The 20,222-nt window shown below is 44.0% G+C and overlaps 1 protein-coding gene across 1 annotated transcript in view; it reads right to left on the reverse strand.

Moving 5' to 3' along the window:
• The window catches only part of ASTN2 (astrotactin 2), a 1,157,183-nt gene that overhangs the window by 418,711 nt on the left and 718,250 nt on the right, over positions 1–20,222 (reverse strand). The window contains exon 13 of the mRNA XM_045296567.1: positions 10,959–11,147. Coding sequence (XP_045152502.1) covers positions 10,959–11,147 — 189 coding nt within the window. The remainder of the gene's footprint in view (positions 1–10,958; positions 11,148–20,222) is intronic.

Genomic DNA, 20,222 nt, shown 5'->3' on the forward strand with positions numbered 1-20,222 from the left:
GTGAAGAAAGCTGATGGTGCCTGGCTATCAAAAGGTATAGCATCTGAGATCTTAAAGGCTTGAAGGTAAACAAGTGGCCATCTAGCTCGGAAGCAGCAAAGTCCACATGGAAAAAGCACACCAGCCTATGTGATCACAAGGTGTTGAAGGGATCAGTTATCAGGTATCAAAGAACAAAAATTCATAACATTGTGAATGAGCGGGAGTGCGGAGTGGGGACCCAAAGCCCATCTGTAGGCAACTGGACATCCCCTTACGGAAGGGTCAAGGGGAAGAGATGAGCCAGTCAGGTTGCAGTGCAGCAATGGTGAAGCATACAACTTTCCTCTAGTTCCTAAATGCTTCCTTCCTTACCCACTATCATGTTCCCAAATCTAACTTACAAATCTGGCTAGACCAGAGGATGTACACTGGTACAGATAGGAACTGGAAACACAGGGAATCCAGGGTGGGTGATCCCTTCAGGATCAGTGGTGAGAGTAGTGATACTTGGAGGGTGGAGGGAAGGTGGGGTTTAAAGGGGGAACTGATTGGCAGACAGACAACAGAAAAGTGGATGAAGGGAGATGTCGGTGTAAGATTTGACAAAATAATTATTTATAAATTTTCAAGGGTTCATCAGGGAGGGGGGAGTGGAGAGGGAGGGGAAAATGAGGAGCGGATGCCAGGGGCTTAGGTGGAGAGCAAATGTTTTGAGAAGGAGGAGGGTAACAAATGTACAAATGTGCTTTATACAATTGATGTATATATGGATTGTGATAAGAGTTGTATGAACCCCCAATAAAATGATTGAAAAACAAAACAAAAAAAGCCCATAGTATTAACCCTTTTTAGTTGTTCAAAACAAATTGCTTATATTTAATGTTTTAAAGTATATGTAACATTTAATGCCTGTTTAAAGTGTGGAAAAGGAAGGATGTTACATTGAGGATGAAGGTATGTTTGCCAGAAACCATGATATTTTCATACGCATGTGAAAGTTAGAAAGTGAATGAGACAAAAGAAGAATCAATGCATTTCAATTATGTTGCTGGTGAAGAATGTTGAAAGTACCATGGACTGTCAAAGGAATAAACAAATCTGTACTGGGAAAAAAAAAGATATTAAGCTTCTGGGGTTTTAAGGCTTATGTAAAACAAGTGGCCATCTAGCAGAGAAGCAACAAAGCCCACATGGAAGAAGCATACCTGCCTGTGTGAACATGAGCTGTTGATGGGAAGAGGTATCAGAATTTCTAAAACAAGCAAGCAACAAAATGTGAAGGGGCATGGATGTAGTGGAGACCCCAAACCCATCTGTAAGATAATTGGACAGTCCCTCTCAAAAGGGCCACATGGACGAGATGATAAATCCAGGGCACTGAGGAACCACGTAACTATTGTCTAGTTCTTTAATATATCCTCCCCTTACTATTATGTTTTTTATTTGTTTCACCTCATTGAGCATGTTAGATTTGCGTATGTGTAATTGTATATTTAAGATCTATCAGTACATGAGTCAAGATAGATAACCCTTCAGAAAGAATAACAAGATTAAAGGTTCCTTGAGGGTAATGGGAAGAGAGGGCTATTGGTGGATGGTGGAAATGGGAAGCTGTTAACATTGATGAGTGTATGACCCCAATCGATGGGATCGAACAACAGAATTGTATGTGAATGGATATATTGGATGGTGTAAGATATGGCACCTCCCCACCCAAAAAACCCCCAACAGTATTACAAAAAAACAAAAGAAGAAGAAGAATACGGTTTCCTGGGGGGTAGGGATAAAGGAGAACTGATATCAAGGAGTTCCAAAAGAAAGAAAACATTTTGAAACTGATTGTGGTAACAATTGTACAATAGTGCTTGATGTGATTGAACTATGGAATGTTGAGTTCCCAATAAAATACATAAAAAAAATAAAGGGTAGGAAAAAAATTTAAAAATACATAGGAAGTATTCTATGATATTAAATTTCATTTATGGTTATGTCACTTAAATGCAATACATAGACTAAAGAAAGAATGTCACATGGTAGGAGGGAAAAGCTGGGAGGGGAAGATTGGGAAGAGAAATAATCGAGAACAAGCATGTAAAATTAACCAGCATCGGGAAGGAACTAGGAATATTATAGGCCACAGTACGTTGGGAGCCCACTTAATAAGATCTGACTCAGCCAGTGAACAAGTGGGCGCCACCCAGGAGGGCCAGCTTTCCTTGAATCTTTAACGGGAGCCCTTCTGTCTCACAGACGTGGGTAGAGGTGCCACATCCTGAAATCCCACATCTTACCCAAAAGAGTCTACTTTATGGTGCACAATATGTACATTTGATAAGAAGAGCAGATTGAGAAATGCCTGTGTAGTAAATTTCCACGAGCCCCTCACACTCTGTGTAGGTCATTCTTGAAGACCTGTAAACTCGTCTGCTGTCTTATTTTTGATGAAGCATTTGCAAAATCTACCATTGTAGCTGGCTGTCTCCACTCCCGAGCATCGTCTCCTCACTGCTGTCTCTCAGGCTTCATGCTCAGGATAGCTCCTGACTGCAGTGTGTCTACATCTCTGCAGTCTATGCTCAAAGTCGATCTCTGCTTCTTATGGGAATGAAATGTGATGGATGAAAATTGGAGAAAAAAGGAGTCAACAATTTTTCAATGTCACCAACTTTTGGCGGGCTTGTCTCACTCCAATAGTCTTTGCCTATTCCTGAATTGATCAAAACTAAGGGAAGGAATTCTGATAGTGGCCTGGAGGCAACATTAAAACCAACACTGCACAAAAAGATTTGAAACGGGAAGGCATAATTTCAATTGCTGGGTGTAAGGGGAATTCCAAATGGACAGAATGGACCTATTGCTTTTCATTTGGCAATAGGTCTCACAAAATGACTCATTTATTTATATGCGCTTGAACTTGCTTCCTAATCCAGTGCGCTTTCCCAGCATCTTCTAGTCTCTCACAACCACCATCATTCTTCCGTGATAGTTAAGATTTTGTGTCAGCATGGCTGAGCCAGGATTTGTAGTGATTTGTTGTAATTACAAGGTATTACTAATAATAATACCCCATGACTAATACGCCCAATAATTTATTATTAATACCTAATGGTACCCCATGACCTGGCTTAACACAATGTACTCAAGTAAATCCGTTGTAAGCCTCCACAATGGGCTGAGATGAGGGTGGAATGTCACACTCTTATTCAGGCCACAGCCTGAGTACAATGAAATGAAAAATCCCTCAAAGGTATGGTCTGCTTCTAATATAAGTGGATGCCACGGAAAACCTTACTTTGCTTTTGACTGGGTCTGGATTTTGCGTCTGGCTCCAGTTCTTTGGACTTCTGCCAACAGCATGACATAGTGCCTGCCAATCCTGAAAGTTGTCAGCAGTAGCGTGCCATCTCAATGTTGGCCTTGGATACATTCAACTGGGCACACATCAGCCTGCGGTCTTCCTACCAATTTTACCAATCGCAGTTCCATAAACCCTCAACGTTACTTGAGACAGGAGAAGCCTCCAACTTACCATCTGTCTTTGCATCTGCCTGGACTTGGACTTGCCCATCTCTACAACTATCTGAGCCATTTTCTTGATATAAATTGCTCTCTATATATACATATAGAGGCATCACTGGTTTTGCATCTATAGAGAACTAAGCCTACCACATCCTCCTTGCAAAGAAATTCCACTGAGGCATCGGGATGAACTCTGTCTCCTCTTTTACATTAGGCATCTCATTAGACACCTCCACCATCTTTCACCCCTTGTCAACGCTTCTACCTTTCTCCATTCTGCTTTTTCTATTTTTTAAGTTTTATCGGCACTTCATCTACATATCATACCATCTTTATTTCTTTAGTTCTATTACCCATCTGTCCCTTTTCTTATTGTAGTTAATATATGCAATAAATTATTTCTTTTAATTTTTTATTGTGAACTAGGTGAAGAATTACAGAGCAGAAAATCAATTTTCATTCAACAATTTATACACATGTTGTTTCATCTCGTTCATTGCCATCTCCTCAATGTAACATCACACGTTCCACTTCTTCCCTGTGTTTCCTGTTTCCATTGCTCCTTCTCTCGTAACCCTGCTGAGCTTTGTCCTTGGGTAGTGTGGTAGTTACATGATTTCATGTCAACTTGATATATACAAGTGTATAGGTGGCATCCTGCCTGACGGTGCCTCCTTGTGGGCATGGCCTTCTCACATAAGGACACTCCTGGGAACCTCCCCTCTCTCTCTGCCCTCACTTTCCTGCTGGCAAGCCACTCGGAGACCTGCCAGAATCCTGCGATAGACTGCACCATTGGATCCACACGACCTTGCACCTCCCAACCTGCGATCTTCCTGTATTCTACATCATTGAATTTGGCTTTGTGAGTCTGAAGAGGGACGTATAGATTAGTATCAGACTTAGGGACTTGAGTTGGACTGGACTGAGATGTTCTCCCCATATATAAAGCTTCTTGATATAAAGCTCTTTCTTATGTGTATGTATGAGTGTCACTGGATTTGTTTCTGTTGTCAACCCAGCCTACCACAGGTAGTGAGGGATGAACACCTTAGAATAATCAATCAACTGAAATCAAAGGGCAGCATGTACTCAAGGACAAGGCTCAGAAGGGATAGAAAGGCGGGAAGAACATAGGTGTTTCCCTTTCGACATGCTTCATATGTACCATTCACTGACTTTGGTTGTCTTTATCTTGTTGTTCAACCATCATCCTTGTCTAGTTCCAAATTTTCTTACCACCTTTCTCAGATGGTAACTATCTCTTTATCAGCGATTCCCCTTTTTCATCTCCCTCACTTCCCCTATCCACCCCTGCACGCCACTAATAAACTTGGGTCTCAGCCTCTTCTTTGCCTGTTTCTGTATGTGGCTCCTGCTCTCTCTCCCTCTCACTCTCACTCTTTGAGTTTCTTAGTGTGCTCCATTTCCTATCTGCCCACATGGTGGGCCACCTTGAGACTGTGCCAAGGCCCTCCACACTGTCACAGGCTCCTCCCCAGAGGCACTCCAGAGCCTATATGGAGCAACCTGAGGAAGCAGCTGCACAGGATGGATGTGGCCCAAGACCCATGCTTGGTTATGGATTTGGCAGCCCCTTGGGGCATCTGAGTCCTCCTCTCTGCTACAAGCAGCCATGGGACAGGGGTCCTGCTCACAACATAATGATGTGGGCACTGCAGAAGTCGCATAGATTTCTTTTGTCAGAATCAGAAACCAGAGGAGCACTGGTTTGGGAGTCAGACATTGATTTTCAGTGTCAGAAAGGACCCAAATCACAGCTTTGAAAAGTTCAAGGAAAACACTCATGATCTTTTAATTCCATTTTCCCATGAACATTTTGAAGCTCCCTTGTATTCTTTTCTGGGCCTCCTTTTTCCATCTGTAAAACCAAAGGTCGGGTCTGAACTAGTTCATGTCTGTGGGCCTTGGAGACTTTAATTTTTTATATTCCATTTTTGAATTTTTAAAAACTTTAATCAAGCGGATACCCAGGCTGCACTTTCTGAGAGGGAAAGGAGGAAACGCAAACACAGACTCCCCTCCTGTCCAGGTTGTGTGTGGGGTGTGGGGACACAGGGCGAGGAGGGGGAGCAAATGGCCTCTAGCTGCCACACAGGGCACTCGAGCGGGTGGAGTTTTGAAATCCCAAGCCAGGCATTGTCAGGAAATGAGGCATATGGCAGGCAGGACGGCTGGTGGTGGAGCCTGCTGGCTACTCTGAAGGGCCGGACCAGAGGTTACTGGGAGAAGGGAGGGAGGGAGGAAGGAGGAGGAGGTGGGAAATGACAACCACTTTTGATGGTGAAAAACTTGCAGGCTTGCCTTCTGGAACTTGGAGGACAAAGAATCCCCAGCCTTTCCACTCCTGTCCGGCTCAGGCAGGGAGACATGAAAGAGATACATTTAGACTCATCAGAAGCCGCTTGCCTTCCCACAGTGGGGAGCCATCTGACTTAGCATGTGGTTCTAAAAGGTGACACAGGCTGGGGATAGAAATAATCGCAGAGAAAGCTTAACTGAAGCCAAGGACGAGACAGCTCAAATGTAACGAGGTGGTGGGATATAACGGCAGTCTGGGGAGTTCCCTAAATCTTGTGGCTGTTGTCAAAAGAGAAAAGCCAGAAATATTGTGTGTGTCCTTGTTTTTTTGTTTTTTGTTTTGCATGTCTTTTCTTTTCTTTCTTTCTTTCTGAGGAAATCAGCACAGAGCAAAATCCAGGGGTCGGTAACGATGACCGGAGTCTTTGGGACAGACGGAGGACTCCATTTGGAACCTGGCCGTCTTCAGGCTGGACCTAATTAAAGATGCCATGCTCCTCTAGCGGACCAGGCTGTTGCAGTGGGGAGACAGCTGAGAACTTGGGCGAGCTCTGCACCCACTTGCTGACTTGCTTTGTGACCTTAGCTAAGCCAGTTGCGTCCTTCACCATATGTACAAGTGAGATCCCAGGACAACATGATGTCTAAGTCCCTTCGGGACCCAGCACCTTCCTATGCGGACCCTCCTTCTTGAACAAGCTCATCTGCCCACAAGGCCATGTGAACGAATGCATTTGTTCATTTATCAATCTACCAGCCACGGACATGACTTTTCGAGAGCTCACTCAGCATAAAACGTAGGCTGTGCCTATCACAATGACTAGTGTGTGAGAGGAATACCCATTTTAAAGAAGAGACAGCAGTACTCCGCTTGTACTGAGCGAGGCCAGGACTTGGAGCCGGGAAACAGCAGCGAGGTCTGTTCCCCTGACTTCTCCTCGTACAGATCCACTTGTCCATGTCTTTAGAGACACCTCTCTGGACAGAAAAGGCCCATACAGCTAGCTCTGCACACCGCCAAGACACACTGCCGCTCATTTCCTGAGTTCCTATGCCGGTTCTTGGGAGCTTTCCACCACTCCGACTTCCTTTCAAGAAGCTTTACAGGGAAAATCCTTAAAAACCACGGGCCCTTCTTGGCACACTGTTTTGCAAATAAATCACTGTCCCCACCCCGGTTCTATGCGTCATTTGACCAAACCAGAAACCCCGCTGCCATTGAGTCGATGAAAACTCTGAGTGTCTTGTGAAAGGTTTTCAAGACTGAATCTTGACAGGAACAGGCAGCCTCTCCTTTCTCTCCCAGAGTGACTTGTGGGTTTGAACCACCGCCTAACCCAAAACTCCATCAACGTGCATTATCGTTAAGAAAAGTAAGGAAGGAATGGGAGTCTGTTTTTTTTAAGGAACTATGATTGTAAAGCTTCTTATGGTTGGAGCGCTGGTGATGGTGGTTACACATTGGTTTGCTAAGCGTAAGGTTGGCGGTTTAAACTCACGAACCCCTCTGTAGGAATCAAACCAGGCTGCTGGCTCAAGTCCAGATTTATAGCCTCAGATTCCCTATCTGGCAGCTGTGAGTCCGAATCTACTGGCTGACAATGGATGTATCATGTTACGAGCATGCACATTTCTCCCTTAGAAGCTGCGTCAGTTTCTTTCATTTTTTCTTCTCTGGAGTCTAAGCAGCATCTCCCAACCTACCGTGGTGCTCAATACAGGGTTTCATAGACGATTAAACTTATAGACAACTAGTATTGGAGACGTTCAATATTACAGTGCATTTAGGTTTTAAGCTGATTATTCTTGGATTTCTCCTGAAGCATCTCTAACACTTTATCACTCAGCCTCTGCCTGAGCGCTGGAGTAATGGACAGGACCCCTTGCTGGGACTCAAAGGACCCGACCCTGCAGTCACAGCCGGTGTGGCTGCTATCACATGACTCGGCCCTGAGATGTCCTCCCAATATTGGGCCACAGCTTTTCACAGTATTGTTCCCATCATTCTGTGAAAGCCATCAACACTCTCCCATGGTGGCCACCGCAGTAAACTTCTAACTAATCCCCCTTCAGGGCTTTCTACTCCTGTACATCATGATGGAGTTACAGTCTTGGAAACTCCAGGGAGTTGCTATGCATCTCCATTGGCTCCAGGGCAGTGAGTCACCCCCACCACCACCCCCGCCACCCCACTGACTTCCACTCCCCTATGCCTCTTTATGGGTACCTGTTTTCCTCACAGCCACCGGGACGCAGTCAAATGCAAGGCAGCTGCGCCTCACATGCTTCCTTTACCCACTAGAGTCCCTCCATGGCTCTTAAAACAAAGATTTGACCTGAAAGGCTCTGGTTCTGTCATTGCTTCCCGGACTGTCTCAGCTTCAACCACACGGACCTCCTTCACTTCTGAAACCGTCCAAGTTCTCTTTATTATCAGACCCTTGAATCTTCTGTCCTCTTTGTTGGAAGTGTTTTCTAATGCTAAGTCCTACCCTTAGATCAGGTTTTAGTGATCTGCCACAGGTTCTCCAAGTTGGTGTTTTAAAACTGCTGTACATCAATGTTTGTGTGTGCATGCAGGTGCTTTTGGACATGTATGCGTGTGCATGGGTGGTGGTGGGGTGGATGGAGGGAGGGAGAGAGAGATTAGGGGGAGAGACAAAGAAACATGCTCTTTTAAAGTGTTAATAGAACTACTAATTCTAGGTATTTCTGGTGACTCAAAAGGTATATTCCAATCCTTTGCCATAGTTTTCTAATACACTAGAGGCAGTCCCACCTTTCGGTTCCCATTAAATTACACACTTCACTTTCCTGTAATGCTGAACCTTGAGATCATAGCACCAACAATAATGTCAGTGAGCACCTAAACCTCTCTCTCCTTGCCACCCTGTGCCCCACTCAACACACACACACACACACACACACACACACACACACACACACACACACCATGCTTAAGTACCACAGGGTCAGGGGACCACTTCTAGTTCACTCAGCAGTAGGTCTTCAGGAATCAGGGGGCCCCTAGGACATAGCAGGTACACAAAGAGCATGCATGGCATCACTACATAGATAGTTTTAGCAAACTTACATTTCCACCCCAGGTCTCAGTTGCCTTCCTTATACAATGGGAGGTAAATGGTATAAGAAAATAAGAGTGTGGCAGTTTCATAATCTCCTGTCAACTTGAGTGAAGGGGTGGAGTCTAGTCTGTCAATCAGGTTGTAGCCAATGAGGCCTCTGTGTGGGCATGGCCTTCTCCTGAGGATTCTGGGAACCCCTGTCTTCCACCCTGGAGGTGGGACACATATTCTCTCTGCTTCACATTCCTGTTGACAAGCCACATGAAGCTCTGCTGATGGCAGCGAGAGCCCTGGAGCTGTAGGAGCCACATATGCCAGCACCAAGATGCTTCCACCGCCACTGGATCAATGACTTTCCACCCACTGACCTGTGATTTTCCTGCATTTGGCATCATTGCAGGTGTTGCGTGAGTCTGAAGAGGCATTTATGGACTGATATTGGATATATGAGCTAATATAGACTTGACCTGGACTGGGCTGGGATATTTACATAATATATAATTACTCTTTCATATAAAGCTCTCTCATACACGCGCCTGAGTCTCCCTGGATTTGTTTCTCTAGTCAACCTGGACTAACACAGAGTAAGACTTTGGAGCCAGACAACATCTGAATCTGGATCCTGACTCAGCCTCTCACTGAATGATGGCCATGGGAAAGGCACTTAGCCTCTCTGGTACTGATATTTGACTTGTAGACTAGAAGGCAGGTGACAATGAAAGGCACTTGTAATAAGGCGAACATGATGTTATACAACTCCCTTTCCCTGTGGAAGGAGGTCTTGGAAAGGGCAGGGGTTAAGTGTCTTCATGGTGTCAGAGGGATGACAGAAAGCTCCTGCCTCCCAGGGTCACTGTGAGGATCCAACAAGTCAACGCACAGAAAGGACTTCAAACACCTCCCAGCGCATGATAGATTCCTGTTAGCTGGTATTATTATTCTTATTATTAAAATACTGACTAAGGAGCTTCAGATCGAGGAATTCTTCAGAAGTGGCAGCCATCATGCCTCCTCTACGACACTACCACTATTATTAATAAGGTTTGGGAGAGGAAGGGGGACAGTTGGAAACGATGATGCATCTTTCCTGTTCTGACTTCCGTCAATCCAACTTCAAATAGGAGAAAGGACCTATTTTGCAATAACAGCCCGTGTTCATTTTCATGCAAGGCTGTCTAAAAGTATGGTTTGCACTTTCCCCCCATTCTTTTTAAAGACAGAATCTTTTCTTAGACATTAAAACAGTTTTCTTATTCTACTGGTTTTAAGATTTTCCAGAGTCTGAGGCATAGCTAAATCCTACCTGCAATCTCTCTCCTTGAGGTAGAACAACTCCAGTGTCATTAATATCCCAGGAAGACCCCCCCCCACTAGTCTGTGACCCTGACCCTCTTACAACATGAGCAGCAGGGTCACTTGTCTATGGTCTCCACTCTCTTCCGCTGGGAGTCTCACCTCGTAATCTCACAGGCACCTCTGTGGCTATGAACATGCAAGGAGGATGGTGGTACTTCACTGAGTTCTTTACAACAGGATTTTTCAAAACCGTTTTACTGAGATGTGTGTATATAGAGAGAGTGTTTGTGTGTGTGTGTGTGTGTGTGTGTGTGTGTGTGTGTGTTTGGTATAAGGGACAAAGAGAAGTGTTTCAAGAATATTCAGGAAAATGTTAGTTCTGTGTACTAGTGGGTGATGAAATTTTACTTCCTGCTTCATTAAATGTCTTTATTTTTACACTGCCTGAATAAGCTGCAAAGGACACTTGCTTTTTAACAGACCGAAAAGATTAATTAAAAATTAAAAATTCCATTAACTGTACTTACAGGATGAGTTAAGATCGAATTTAAAAGACATAGATAGTCAGGGGCATGCGGGAAAGAGCTCGGAGAATGAGCTTGGCTGGCTTCTAGCAGGCAGCAGTGGGCAGTAGGGACCCTAGGGAGATGCTGACCAGCATTACAGGATGCTGCTCCACGGGCCCGGGCTTTCCCCCAATGCTTAGCTGTTGTATCAGTGATGTATACCAGGGTACAAGTGACTGTGCCCTACCTAAAGGTCATCTGGAAGACTTGTCCTTGGTTGACATGCTGCGTCCGGTTGTTGTAACCATGAAGCATCTCTCCAAAGAGAGTGTCGTTGAATTTGGAGTCAGGTTTGAGGCACTTGGGGCCGTCACAGACATCTGAGAGCATCAGGCAGGACTTCCCATCAGGAGCCAGTTTGTACTCCTCCACGCACCTGCAGGATAAAACAGAGCCCAGAGTTAACTCCGCATCCTGGAAGGCCCTACTGGGAATGACCTGCAACCGAGGTCCTCTGACTTGAAAAACCAGGCCAGCGCTTAGGAGTGGAGGCAGCTCTTCTGGCTGGGATGTAACTAGGGCACAGGTGTCTACTGAGAAACACATTAATCCTTCAAATTGGTAAACTCAAGGAAAGTCATTTGTGACATTTTGGAGAAATTGAAGGGGAAACCAGGGTGCGCGTCCATGCACAGAATAAATTCAAGAAACTCTTTTCTGTACACACCGAGACTTTCAAAAAGCATGACAGACTAATTCACAGAGAATTATCAGCTAGCATCGCCAACTGGAATCTATTCCCCGTGTATCTGTTGACCAAGGTTGAAGACAGTAGCAAAGGAAGGTTTATAGTGTCCTTGTAGCTCAGGGCCAATCCTGCCCGGTCCACGGAGAGGGCACAGAACAGCAGCCTGCTGCTCAATTAGTAATATTAGCAGCTTCTGCTGGCCTCTGCTCACCCAAGCCAGACCTCCAGAAAGGCCCTTGACGTGCCTTAGAAGCAGAGTTAAGACTTCTCTAAAAGGCAAGCAGGTGTCTTCATGGGATGCAGAAGGAATAAGTGCCATTTGTTAGATTAGATTGACCATGGAAAGAGAATGCCTTAGGGGAAAAACAAAAAAAGGGAAAACAAACCTCACTGTCAAGAGTTCATCCTGACTCATGGCTCCCCAAAAGGACAGAGGAAACTGCCCCTAGGGGTTTCCAAGGCTGTAATTCTACAGGAAACGACATTCTCCTCTTTCTCCCAGATGGTGGTTTTGAACTGTTGATCGTCCGGTTAACAGCCCAATGCACAACCCACTACACCACCAAGGAGGTAAGACAGACAAGCAAATGGGCTTTATAATTTTAGAGCTCTGATACAGATGACACCGTTCCTATCTGAGCCTGGGCCAGCCATTCAATTGAGTTCTTTGACCTTCAGTCTCCTCATCTGTACAATAGGGGAAACACTCCTACCCAAATTCAATTCACTAGGCTGCTAGGAGGTCACAGGGTACAGTGGCTCATGACGAAAGGAATTGTAAGGCAATCTGCAAAACGATGAGAGTAGTGATTCCCATGGAGGGGCTGGTGGTGGGAGCCACAGTCGTTTCTTTCCCTTGAACAGATCCTCTCTGCCAGCCACTGTATGTATTCATTTCCAAGCCATGATTTTTAAAAAGGCACATATTATCATTCCTGTTTTACAGATCAGCAGAAAGACGATCTAAGAGAGGACGTCTATCATATTGTGAGGAAGTGGCAGAGTTGGCAACCTCCCTCAGGTCTGTTTGACAACATAGATGTCTTTGTCTACTCATGTCTCCTCCAAAACCAGTGGTTGCTGTTTGCATAATGTGATCTTGGTTCATTTGTGTTGGTGAGAAGCAATCAAAGTCAGGTGGCCCGTGGTTTGCCTTTCCTCTACGGGGTGGAGTAAGGATTCCCTGAGCCTGCCTGTAAATGGCCCCAGACCCTCTTATGGAACACTGGGGAGCTTCCGTGAGGTGGCTGGGAAGAAAACATATGCAGGCTGCAGGAACCAGTAGAGGATGCTAGAGCCAAAAAACGCACTTGAAGGCAGGAAGTAGCATAGAAAGCAGAGATGTGTCACAGGACGCTTGCCCTAGATGCCACGGGGAAAAGCCAAGAGCTTTTCACACACAGGAACAGCTGTCAGTCTCTCCATCCTGCCATCTAAGCCCTCGTGACTTGTACTGATACCGGTTGTCTTTCCAATGCTCCTAAACTCCTGCCTAAACTACAAGGAGGTCCCATCCTGATCCGCTACCTATTTGCTGAAAGGCCTTGGTCAAGGCCATTTTCCTTGCTTTTTTGCATCTTCTGAACGGAAAAGAAGGAACTCTTCCTTACTATGATTCTGCAGCTCTGGGGTGGTTGTCTTGGATACCTAGTGCTACTGGGACGGAATGCCACAAATGGACATCTCAAACCAACACATTAATTTTCCCACAGTTTAGAAGGCTGGAAATCCAAATTTGGGGTTCTGGCTCTAGGGAAAAGCTTTCTCTCTGTGCGTTGGTTCCGGAGAAGGTCCTTGACTCTTTAGCTTATACCCGATTCCTTAGAGATCACCAGATGGTTTGGCATTTATCTTCCTCGTCTTGGCTTGCTCACTTGCTAGTTTAATCTCTTTTACATCTGGGGGGGGGGGGAGATGAACCTACAACAGTTCTGTCTCTTTACCATAACATGAGATCATTCCTAAATGGGATTATAACCATGGGCATAGAAGTTAGGTATGGAACACATATTTGGTGGGGACACCAAATTCAATCCCTAAGAATAGTTCAAGTGACAAACATGCTTGGTGCAGACCACATGTTGGAAGTGTGAGTCCACACCACGGCACTTTGGAAGAAAGAGAACTCGCACTTTCTTCTCTCTACTTATCAAAGCTCAGTCGTGGAGAACGCAATGGAGCAGTGTACTCTGACCCACAGGGGGTCACTCCGCTGGAACTGACTGCGAGCAACTGGCTGCCGGGTTCACGCAGCTGCAGGGCAGGTGATGTGAGTGCCAGTGTACTTTGGAGACACTGGAGGTTCAGTTCCAGACCATCTCCACAAAGCAAAGATCACAACAAAGCCAGACACGTGACTTTGTTGTTGTTGTTTCCTAGTACAGCTAAAAATTATGCTTACACTCTATTGGACTCTAGCCACTGTGAGATAGCATTATTAAAAATGTTTACTAACAAAGGGTCCCAAGGAAGGCGTGAGTAAACCAGGGTGAAGTATAGCACCGATGAAACACACCATATTCTTCTGGTTCCTTGAGGCTTCTTCACCCACTATCATGACCCCAATCGTGCCTTTCATATCCGGCTAGGCTGGAGAATGTACACAGGTACAGATAAGAGCTCAGAACACACAGAATCCAGGTCAGATAACCCCCTTAGGAGCAGAAATGGGAATAGCAATACCAGGAGGGTAGGGGGAAGGTAGGGAGAGAAGGGGGGGAAGAAACCACAGGGGAAGGGAGACAGCAGTCGGTGTTAAGATATGAAAATAATAAGAATTTATCGTTTATCAAGGGGTCGTGAGGGTGGGAGGGTGGGGGAGGGAAGGAAAAAAGAGGAGCTGATAGCAAGGGCTCAGATAGAATGTAAATGTTTAAAAAATCATGATGGCAGCATATGTACCAATATGCTCAATACAATTGATGTTTAGATTGTTATAAGAGCTGTCAGAGCCCCAAATAAAATGATCCTTAAAAAAATGATTAAAATGCAGCGAGGATGAGCTAGCCTGACGCAGAGATATGAAGAGCGCCCGTGCTGCTGAAACAATGGCGCTGACGGTTGCTGGACGCAGAGTTGCCATAAATCTCCCACTTGTAACAAAATAAATACACACCTGTGACATGCACGAAGGCGGAGCACAATATAATGAGGTTAGCATGTGTGGATGGGATTGCAGTGCATATGCTAAGTGCTCAGTTAAGCTTGGCACCATCCATTTACCCCTTGGAGATTTCAGAAGAGATGGAGAAACGCTTTTCTGGGTAGAGTTCTCCCTTTCTGTTTTTCTCTCTTTCTCACCCCCACCCCCAACAATGTGCATGTGTACCTATGAATGTTCTTTATGAAATAAGTAAGCATATATTGACTTATAAGTAATAAAACATAATAATCCAAGAATAAAATGTGGAGGCTCTGCATTTACCACTCTGCACATACTTTGTCTTCCTGGTCCAGTGGTCATCCCTGCTAGCCACTGGGTGTCCTTCTAGGATGTATACATGAGTCAGAATCAACCCGACAGCAGTGACTTAGTATACCTATATATAGATATACATGTACACGCCTATATATACGAAATATGTATACAATCAAACAGTATATCTACATGTGAGTAGATGTGTATATATACATATACTCCTTGAATTGAGTATAGAGAGAGGAACTACCCCCCCCAATGGGAAAAGGGGTCCGCTGGGTGGAGCTTTCATAGTATGCAATTTTCCTGCTAGGCGAGCATTGAGCAACTTGCTCTGAGCTAGTGTAACCAGTGGTGTCAACTAGGAACGTTCTCTCTGGTCACAGGGAATTTTTTCCTAAAAGCAGTTTCACTCAAACATTGTTTTTTGTGATGATCAATTTAGAGAAGAGTGTGCGGCTATGAAATTTTGTTTCCTGCTCAGGAAAAATGCTGCAGAAACTGTGATGTTGAACACAACTTACAAGGACAACGGTATGGGAAAAACTCAACTGTATGAGTGGTTTTCTCATTTCAAGAAAGATGAAATGTCGATTGATGACAAACCTCATTCTGGACGTCCGTCACCTTCCCACAGGGGCAAAAATATTGACAAAAGTCATGCACCTATGCTCAAAGACCAACTACAGACCATTGAAGAGATGGGGAAGTTATCTGGACTATCTTGGAGCTTGGTTCAGTGAGTTTTATTTATTTATTTATTTTTATTTTTTAAAATGTTTTATTAGGGGCTCATACAACTGTTATTGCAATCCATAAACACATCAATTGTGTAAAGCACATTTGTACATCATTCTCAAAACATTTTCTCTCCACTTAAACCCCCAACATTAGGTCCTCATTTTTCCCCTCCCTCCCCGCTACCCCTCCCTTATGAGCCCTTCATAGTTTATAAATTGGTAATTTGTCATATCTTGCCCTGTTCGATGTCTCCCTTCACCCACTTTTCGGTTGTCTGTCCACCAGGGAGGAGGTTACATATAGTTCCTTGTAACCGGTTCCCTCTTTCCTGCCCATTCTCCCTTCACCCTCCCTGTTTCGCCACTCACACCACTGGTCCTATAGGGCTCATCCGCCCTGGATTCCCTGTATTTTCAGTTCCTATCTGTACCAGTGTACATCCTCTGGTCTAGCCAGACTTGCAAGGTTGAATTCGAGTCATGGTAGTGGGAGCAGGGTTTTAATGGAAGCTTTGGGAATGAGAAGGGTCGCTGAGAAATTGGTGCCTCAGGTTCTGACTGACTGGGAAAAAGAGCTTCAAGTGGAAATGTGCTTTGAAAGAACAGCTCCTAAACAACCCAGACCTCCCCACCCCCCCAATATCATTACTGGCGAGAAGACATGGTGCGATTCTTAGGACCCCCAAAGCAATCATCCATCAAGCCAGTTGAAGATGCCATCATCACCTCACCCCAAAAAGCTTGTCAAGTGAAACAAAGATCAAGAAGATGCTCATTTGTTTTTCGATGTGAGGGAAATAGTCATTTGGAGTTCTTTCCACCAGGTCAGACTGTTAATCAAGCTTTCTATTTAGAGGTTCTAAAAAGATTGCATACCAGTGTGTGACAAAAAAAGGTGTGATTCGTGGCAGATGGGGGACTGGTTTTGCCACTATGACAGTACACCTGCTTACACAGCATCTCAGTGTGCCAGTTTGGGGCAAAAAAGAGCACACCTCTCTTGCCCCATGCACCTTACTCACTTGACCTTGTTCCGTGCACCTTCTTTTTGTTTCTGAGAATGAAGAGGGACTTGAAAGAACAGTGATTTGACGATGTAGAAGAGGTGAAGAATAAAACTAGGGGGGTGCTATCAGCCTTCCAAACAGACACGTTTGAAAAATGTTTCCAAGAATGGAATCACAGATGTGACAAATGTGTTAAGTGCAATGGAGAGTATTTTGAGTGGAGAATAAAGTTGTTTTGTAAAAAAGTTTAAATACATAGCTTTGAAAGAAAAATCCAGTTTTTTGGGGGGGATACCCCCTCATGTGTATACGTGTGTGTATTCAATCTATCTATTTATATACTTAATTCACTGCCACTGAGTTGATTCATTCTCTCTCTCTCTCTCTCTCTCTCTCTCACACACACACACACACACACACACACACACACACACAAAAGCATGCACACATTCGGAGCCCTGTTGGCTTAGTGGTTATGTATTGGGCTGCAATCTGCAAGGTCAGCAGTTCAAAACCACCAGCCACTCTGAAAGGAAGAAGGGTTTTCTCACAGTGACACTACAGGGCAGTGTAGAACTGTCGAATTCAGTTTCTGAGACTGTAACTCTTTAAGGGAGTACACAGCCTCTTCTTCACCCTGAGGAGTAGCTAGTAGTTTCAAGGCACTGATCTTGAGGCTAGCAGTCCAACTTGTAGCTACTATGCCTCAGGGACTTGTGTGTATCTGTCTACACACACACACACACACACACACACACACATATATACTTATGACTCATAAACTCAAGAATAGAAATATACATTACTATAAGACATGCATTTACACCTATTCTTGGAGATCTTTCAAATCAGAATAAAAATAGATTTATCCTTTTAATTATTATTTGGCATCAGACAGTACCAATGTACCATAACACTTTTAACTAATCTTTATTGATGGACATTTTGCTTGTTTATAGCTTTTTGTTATTCCAAATAGTGCCATAATAAAGATCATTATACATATATCATTATGCACATGTGTGCTTCCATAAAATAGATTCTTAGAAGAGGGATTGCTAGGTCAATGGTTTACAAATTTTAAAATCTTGATGGATCTAATGAATGGCCATATGTAGAGGTTCTACCAGTTTACAATGCTGCCTCTGGTGAGTAAGAGAGGGCCCATTTCACCACATCTTTTATGTTCATTATTGCTAAACAAGGGTGGGGAAAAATTAAGTTTGTTTAGATTTCTATTATATGATGACTAGAGAAATTTAGCATCTTTTTATGCCATGGTCATTTATATTTCCTCTGAGGATCATCTTTAGGTGTGCTTTGCCCATTTTGAAGTGGTTAAGCATTTCAATAGAAATGGTTTGTACACACACTGCATTTTCAGAGTCCTGATCTTTCATCATCCATATATATTGAAATTATCTTCCAGTCTCTGCTTATATTTTAGTTTTGCTTTTAATGTCTTAAAATGCCTCAATTCTCATTCTTTATTGTTTCTGAAGATTTTGAAATGTTTAGAAAGTCACAGATAGTAAAACACATTTCTTTCAATTCTTCTATTTCTACAGCTTTTTAATCTTTGCTATTTTTTATCTGCATGGAATTTATTTTTGTGTGCGTGGGCAGGGCTTTTTTAACTTATCACTGTTTTTATAATCATTTTAGCTCCAAAGAGTAAATCTTGTTACCAACGATTTTTAAATGCCATCATTATCATATACTAAATCCTTGTATACACTGTGCATATATGACCAGAATTCTTTATTTGATTATCTATTTACTCCTGCGGTAATACTACCTGATTTTTATTAGTATTATTGTATGTTATGAACATAGCCACATAAGTCTCTTCCCCATAACCAACAATGATTCTCTATTTCAAATATTCCAGCTTTTTGTCTTTTTCTCTTTAGATGAATGTTAGAATCAGCTTTTCAAATTCCATGTGAACTCGAGTGGGATTTGAGGTGGGAGGCATTTAATTTGTAGGCTACATTAAGGGCAGAAATGGCATCTTGGCCCCGACAATATTGTATATTCTCTGCCTGGTATCTTCTCCCCGGCACACATTGTAGACTACCCAGCTAAGCCTCCCTTGTAGTTGGGTGGGCAGAACACATGACTAGATTTGGAACAGCAGAATCTTGGGGGAGAGTGATCTAAGTTACTGCCAGACTTAGCCCATCACAACACATCTTATGTGATTCCTAAGACCTCTCTTCCCTTCCAGAGGTTGGAGCCCCTGTGTTTAGATCCCTACTGCCATATGCAGAGAACTGCCTAGCTCAAATCTGACCTGGTTTGAGGGGCTTGGCTTGTTAACAGACGCATAGCATTGCTCCCATCTCACATGGGAGCTTTACCATTTAATTGCTGTCAGATCATTGACCATTGGAAATCTGCTGTGGGTCAGAATAGAACTGTGCTCTGCGGAGTTTTCAAGGGTGGGGTTTGTTTTTTTTTTCCCTCCAAAGGTAGATTTCCAGGCTTTTATTCTGAGGCATATCTGGGTGCATGGGGACCACGCCTTTTTGTGAGCGGCCAGGTACCTCAACCATTTGCATCCCCAAGGATTCTGTGTATAGCTTAGTCCTCTTATTCAGGAGTAGAATTTGCATCTCTGCTGATCAGATAAACAGTAAAGTTTTAGAGTGTTTGCCATAAACGCTATGTGAGCATGAAGGATGTGAGGAGACAGATCCTCCCTCCCTTCGATGATTGGATTGTAAACCCTTTCCACCCCTATAGAAGGCCATTTAGTAGATCTATCAACATTTGAAAATTTGTAAAACATTGGCCCAGCAAGCCCTCTTCTAACAATATGCTTTTATGGACTTATAGATGCCTTGTAGGACTTATTCATAGATATTTATGTGAGGCACTATACTCTAGAGGTTACAGTGATGGGTTCTGGAGCCCTGGTGGCATGGTGATTACATGCTGGGCTGCGATCTGCAAGGTCAGCAGTTTCAAACCACTGACTGCTCTGCAGGGGAAAGACAGGGCTTTCTACTCCCATAAACAGATAGTGTCTCGGAAATTAAGAGGGGCAGTTTACCCTGTCCTATCTGGTCACTCTGAGTAGACATCAACTCAATGGCCGTGAGTTTTAGGGGGTCCCAGGCTATCAGAACTGAGATCCTAAAGACACCATTCACTGGTTGTGTGACCCCGGGACACTGTTTAACGGCACTGCACTTCATTTCCTTATCTGGAAGGATGTTCCTCTCTCATAGAGCCACTGTGAGGATTAAAGGGCCTGTCCTGGATTAAAGTACAGTAAACCCTGGCTGAGTGAGAGACTGTATTATTTCAATCTCTTCCATTTCAGGGATAAGATCTACTTTTCCTTTTCAATTGCTTTTATTTTATAATTAGCTATTGCTAATATTGATGGAGCCCTGGTGGCAAAGTTGTTTAGACATTGGGCTGCTAACAGCAAGGTCAGCAGTTCAAAACCACCAGCTGCTCTATAGGAGAAAGGTAGGGCTTTCTACTCCCACAGAGATACAGTCTCAGAATCCACAGCGACAATTATACTGTGTCCTCTAGGCCTGGTATATGTCAGACTGGACCCGATGACAGTGTATGGCTTGGG

The sequence above is a fragment of the Echinops telfairi genome, unplaced genomic scaffold (assembly GCF_000313985.2).
Source record: "Echinops telfairi isolate 266 unplaced genomic scaffold, ASM31398v2 ScPeMD7_7410;HRSCAF=8448, whole genome shotgun sequence".
Lineage (NCBI taxonomy): Eukaryota > Metazoa > Chordata > Mammalia > Afrosoricida > Tenrecidae > Echinops > Echinops telfairi.